This window comes from Doryrhamphus excisus, linkage group LG19 (assembly GCF_037039965.1).
Source record: "Doryrhamphus excisus strain RoL-2023G ecotype Guam linkage group LG19, RoL_Dexc_Guam_v1.1, whole genome shotgun sequence".
NCBI classification, from domain to species: domain Eukaryota; kingdom Metazoa; phylum Chordata; class Actinopteri; order Syngnathiformes; family Syngnathidae; genus Doryrhamphus; species Doryrhamphus excisus.
This window is the reverse complement of record NC_136375.1, coordinates 16,940,001-16,946,065: the sequence shown is the minus strand read 5'-3', so window position 1 is coordinate 16,946,065 and position 6,065 is coordinate 16,940,001. Positions and strand designations below refer to the sequence as shown.

Below are 6,065 nucleotides of genomic sequence, written 5' to 3'. Positions count from 1 at the left end.
CTAGCTACCTTAGCTAGCTACCTTAGCTACTAGCATGCTACGGAAACGCAGCGACGACAGTGTCGGGGACCCGGATGTACAGGACCCGTCGTAATTAGTCCGGATTTCGAAAGTAAATAATTACATTTTATTGCGTTACTGTATGTATTTTAGTAGTTTTTATTTGTATTTGCACTTTTACTTAAGCACTTAAGTTACTTTATATATATATATACTATATATATACTATATACAGGAACACAAAAGTGCAATTCTACAGAACAATAGCATAAATAAGAAAAAGTAAATAACAAAGAAAGGAATACTTAAGTTACTTAAGTACTTCACGAACTGGGTTGTAGCTGAGTAAAATATCAGCACTTATAATTTATCAGTACTCCCTCCCTTCCCCCTACCCATTATTGTATCTGGTAGGTTTAGTCCTATTAGTAGGTTAAGGAAACATATAGGTACAAGAATAAAAAGTCACTCGAACCCCAGATGTCACTTCCTGTCCACATTTACAGCTACACACACAACTATGAGTCTTATTTGTGTCTTATTTTTTCTTATTATGTCCACTATATTTGTAATAGGAGTGTAGAGGTCACTATAGGGGTGTTATTTCATGTTGAGAGGGCTCTTATAATGTTGAAAAAAATAATTTCGACGGTAGTAAACAGGTTTTCTATGCTTTAACTAAGAAAATATTCCATTCATAAATAAGGAATCCTACTTTGCGTAATGTTATCACTTTATTACCGTAATATTTTGACTTTATTCTGATAATATTGTATCTTTTGCCTCTACCTATTTTTTTCCAAAAATCAGCACTTTATGTTTTTCATTTCTCATTTGGACTTCTTAAAAAAAAGTCTTTAATATTTCACCTCTCCGCTTCTAAAATGACTAAATTATTTTCCTTCATAATATTATGAATTATATGATATATATTTCAAGCACTCTTCAATGATATTTCCGTGTGTGTGTGTATGATGGCAGAGGATGACATTTTTTTTTCTTTCAGCACCATTTGTCAGCGTGTGAAAATAGGCCCCATTTCCTCCTTACGACTCGTTCCCCAAGGAGGAAAGAAAAAAAAAGGAGGGTATGTTTTACTTCCACCGAGACGTTTAAAACCGGAAAATCTGGTCAGATGAAAGGCTAATTGATGGTTTTGTCCTTTTTCTTAGCTAACCTACATTTTGGCAAAATGACTGTTGCATCATGGCACACACACACACACACACACACACATACATATATATATATATATATATATAATTGCCGAACAGAATTTCTGAGTCATGCACTTTATGAAAACGTAAACAAGGGATGTAGCCTTTGCCAAGAACTACACCGCCACAACAAAGTGGTAAGAAGACTTTGTGCTATCATGCTTGGTGTTAGCATGCTAACATTAGCATATGAGCATTTTTTTTTCCATTTTCATGGTTAGACACTTACCACTACAGCAAACGGAAGCCCCTGGTGAAGCAAAACATTTGCATATGTCGACACCAAATGCTTGGTGAAATGCTTGGTGTTAGCATGCTAACATTATGTTAGTATGACATTAACATTAGCAGACTAGCATTTTTTTCATGGTTAGACACTTACCACTATCATGCCAGGGATTGGCCTGTTAGCATTGCTAGCATGCTAATTTTAGCTTTGTAGCGTTTTTTTTGTTATTTTCATGGGTAAAATAAAAGCATATTTGCAATTTTCATGTATATGAACTGAAGCAGACACGTAGCACTATCATGCTAGGTGTAAGCACGGTAACGTTAGCATGCTAACATTTTAGCATTTTCAGAGATAAGCACTTAGCGCTATTATGCCAGGTTTTAACATGCAAACATTAGCATGTTAGAATTCATTCAAGCCCCTCCAGGTCCTGTTTTCATGGTCAAGGTATATAAGTATGTACATAAAATAAGTGTAGGACTAATATAATAATAATAATATGGGGGGAACTATAATGTTTTTCTAGGTATTTATTGTTATGGTTTTATTATTAGTATTTTGAAATTACAATTGTGACAGATAGCTGGATGATGAAAAGTGAAAATGTCAGATTTATTACTTTTGTTCTAACTGTGGGATCAAACGTTAGGTCGCAAATGCTGTTGAACAGATTGAAAACTTCAAAAATAACTTCAGGTGCACATGCATGCTGTATCCGCCAGATGTCACCGTTGTCTCGCATTGCATTAATCCATCGGTTTATTGGGGCTGCAGGGACAAATGTCAGCACCACGGACAGCACCCAGTCAGATTTCATTGAATGTCCCTTTTATTCACACTTTGAGTAGCCACCATGATAACTGAAGCAAAACGTTTGTGTCGACACCAAAACACTTTATCCTACATGTCAACTATGACAAATGCTAAGAAGATTTTTTTTTTAATAAAAATTTTCACGTCTGCAGTATCAATATATATATGAACCACGCTGCTGCAGAAAATGCACACTGGAGGGCAAGATAAAATGGGTCCTGTATCAATAATGCACAAGTGACGGGATCTGTGTGTGTAAGGGAGAAAGAGAGAGAGAGAGAGAGAGAGAGAGAGAGAGAGAGAGAGTGTCATATCTATAAACAAGTTAAGAGGGGCAGCTTTTGTGTGTGTGTGTGTGTGTGTGTGTGTGTGTGATGGCATGAAGGACTCGGGAATTGAGGTCTCAGCTATCTGGGACATGAGGACATATTTAGCTTTGCTTACCTCTCGCCTGCAGTGCGATACCCTACAACACAGCACAACCGATGTTGTAGCAAGTTATGTAACAAGTTATATGTATATATTTCAAGACTGCATATCAGCTCTGTGGTATTGCTGAAAAAGCATATTATTACGATCAACTTCACTCTTCTCCGCTTGTAACATTGTCGTACATTTATGAGAATAAAGTCAAAAATAAAGACAAAAGAGTACGACTTTATTCTTGTGAATTTCTGACTTTTTTTCTTCAATTTATGACAATGTTTATACTCGTAAATGTATGATTTTTTTTCAGAAACGTACAAGAGTAAAGTTGGAAATTTACGACAAAAAAGTATGACTTTATTTTTGTGCATTTACAACTTTTTTTTACATTATGGGAATAAAATTTTACATTTCCACATAAATGTACGACTTTACTCTTGCAAAAATGTCAGATGTTTTTTCATAAAGTAAAGTTGGAAATTTACGACAAAAAAGTATGACTTTATTCCCGTGCATTCAGAACCTTTTTTTTATTTACGAGAATAAAATCATACTTTTTCTCATAAATGTACAACTTTACTCTTGTATATATAAGATTTTTTTACATAAATGTACAAGAGTAAAGTTGGAAATTTACAACAAAAAAGTATGACTTTTTCCTCCTGCATTTACATTTTTTTTAAATTACGAGAATAAAATTATACATTTTTCTCATAAAAACAATGTCATTTTGGTGGCATAGAGTTGAAATATTTAAGAAAAACCAAGTTTCAATATGATTTTATATATATATATATATATATTATGAGACTAAATTCAGAATAGTGCGGGAATAAAGCCATATTATGAAAAGAAAATCTACAAGAAGAAAGTTGAAATAGAACAAAAACAGCGGTAAAGTTCTTATCATCAGAACGTGACTATAAGTGTATTTTTTTCTCGTACATTTACGACTATTTTCGATATCTCAGATTATTTGTTTCTTTTTTCCAAAGTGGCCCTAATACGCCACTGTAGTTTCTCATAATATTATGCCTTTACTTAAAAAAAAAAAAAGAAAATATTTTTTCTTGAATATTTAAACTGTATGCTACTAAAATGATATTTCCCCCGATTCCATTAGTCTTATAAAATGACTTTTTCCTTGGTAAATGACAACTTTTTGTTTTAACATAATGACATAATGCAGTACCACTCCATTGTGTACAAGCACAACATGGGAAATACTAACACTGCAATATGTTATCGGTAGCGATACATTGACCAACCAAACATACGTCTCGTTGGAAAAAACAACTCACCTTTCAAGCCTTTAGAAAAAAAATCACACAGAAAAAGGTATCCATATGATGAAAAATGTGGCAGTATCACTGCCATTATTATCTGTAGCGCTAAAGCTAGCAGCTACCTAGCATAGCACACTTGGAAAAAACGTTTCTAAAGCGCTAGCCTGCTTTTTCCCTGATAACAAAATCAACCCTACAAATCCCTTCAAGGATATTTTTATCAACTTACACTTGGACTAACAAGACTTTATGTTGTTTTCACGCAAGCTAACGAACGCTAACGCGCTTTGACGTTAATCTTTTGTTCGAATTGAAGACACAAATGAACAAAAGGCCCTAAACTTAAGCCTAGTTTAAATGCTTACAGAGCAAGCAACTATTAGTTTATTATACGTAACCTTACTACACATCAACACGTTAGCATAAATGTTAGCTCGTAGCTCTGTAGCATGTATTCATGTCTTTCATAGCATTTGTCGTGTCAAAGCTGTACGTTATGGGTATACCGTACCCATAAACGTATACCGTAAATGCTCCGATTAACGTCATGAACATGAGCAAATAACCACTTGGGTATATCGTTATCTTATTTTCACGTATTCATTTTAATATTTTTAATGATTTCAAATTGACGCCCTCTTTGCACGTAAGCTAACTAACTGGTGCGCATATAAAAAAAATATTTTATTTTTTTTCCCCAAGAAAAAAGCTTTAAAAAATTGTCATATTATGAATAATATTATTTATATCTTTTTTATTATATTTTATAATATTATATAAATATAATATAATAAATATATAATATAAATATAATATATATAATAATAATATAACATAATTGTAATTATGTTAATTACAGAGTGGAGGAACTCTGCTTGTCTTGGAGGACGGCCGACGCGTACGCAGCACTGGGTGGCGAGCACAAAATGGACTCCGATATGGGCGAATTGGAGAACGGGCTCAAGGGCGGCGCTGCGAAATCTCGAAAAGGAGACGGGGGCATGAGCGCCAAGGATTCCCCCGTGGCCACCTTGACCTCCTCGTCTGGAGGGTGGCCGTTATACATGTAGCCCTGGAGGAGACCAAACTGCTCGTTCTCCACGTCCTCCTCTAAAGGGGAGGCGGGCTCCTGGTCATAGAACTGCAGGCGGTCCTGGTGGACGAGGTGGCTGTGGGGGTACGGGGGCACGCCGCACGCAGCCTCTGGGTTGAGTTTCACCAGAACTTCCTGGGTGACCACGTTGTTGTACTGCATGCAGCCCGGCGCGTAGAGCTCGGCCCGCTGACGCCCTGAAGGAGGCCGGTCCGCCATGGAGGGAGGAGTCACGGGGCTGTCCAACATGGCGGCGTCGCCCTCGTCCTCCTCGGCCAGGTTGTACAAAGTCTTGGCGCTGAGCTGTGAGAACGGAAGCCTGGTGGAGGCGTGGCAGCTGCTCGTCAACGGCTTGATGACGGCCGTCTGATTGGAGGCCGCCTCCTGCTTCTTCACGTGCACAGACAGTCTGTGCCAGATGTGTTGGCCTTTGGGGGCGGGGGGCCTCGCACCTGCCTCAGACCATGACACAGACTTTCCATCGGAACTAGGAGCAGAAGAAGAAACACAAAGGTTACCGCACAGGAAGCCGCAGGAGAGGACACACAAAGGAACAAACTGTGGACAAAAAAAAAGGCTTCGCTATACATCCTAAAATAAAACCTTCTCCGCTTCTGCATTTCAGCAGGCGTCTCTACACATCTTAAAATGGACCCTTCTGCACTGAATCTTTGTTTTTAAAAATAGGCTTTGCTACACATCTTAAACAAAAGTTTTTTTTTAAAGGCTTCTCTACACATTTTAAAACAAAGCCTGCATTTCTGCACAACTTTGTTGTAAAAAAATGTTTAAAAAATAAAAAAAATCTTTGCTACACATTTTAATTTAAGGCTTTTTTTTAAAGGCTTCTCTACACGCCTTTAAATACTGCATTTTTGCACATCATTGTAAAAACAGGCTTTGCTACAAATTTTAATTTAAGGTTGTTTTTTTAAAGGCTTCTCTACACGCCTCTAAATACTGCATTTCTGCACAACATTGTAAAAACAGGCTTTGCC

General features: G+C 36.8%; 1 protein-coding gene across 1 annotated transcript in view; it reads right to left on the bottom strand.

The window, feature by feature from the left end:
• Positions 1–4,560: 4,560 nt before the first annotated feature.
• The window catches only part of grm1b (glutamate receptor, metabotropic 1b), an 11,436-nt gene continuing 9,931 nt past the window's right edge, over positions 4,561–6,065 (bottom strand). The window contains exon 9 of the mRNA XM_058056538.2: positions 4,561–5,554. Coding sequence (XP_057912521.2) covers positions 4,828–5,554 — 727 coding nt within the window. The 3' untranslated portion in view covers positions 4,561–4,827. The remainder of the gene's footprint in view (positions 5,555–6,065) is intronic.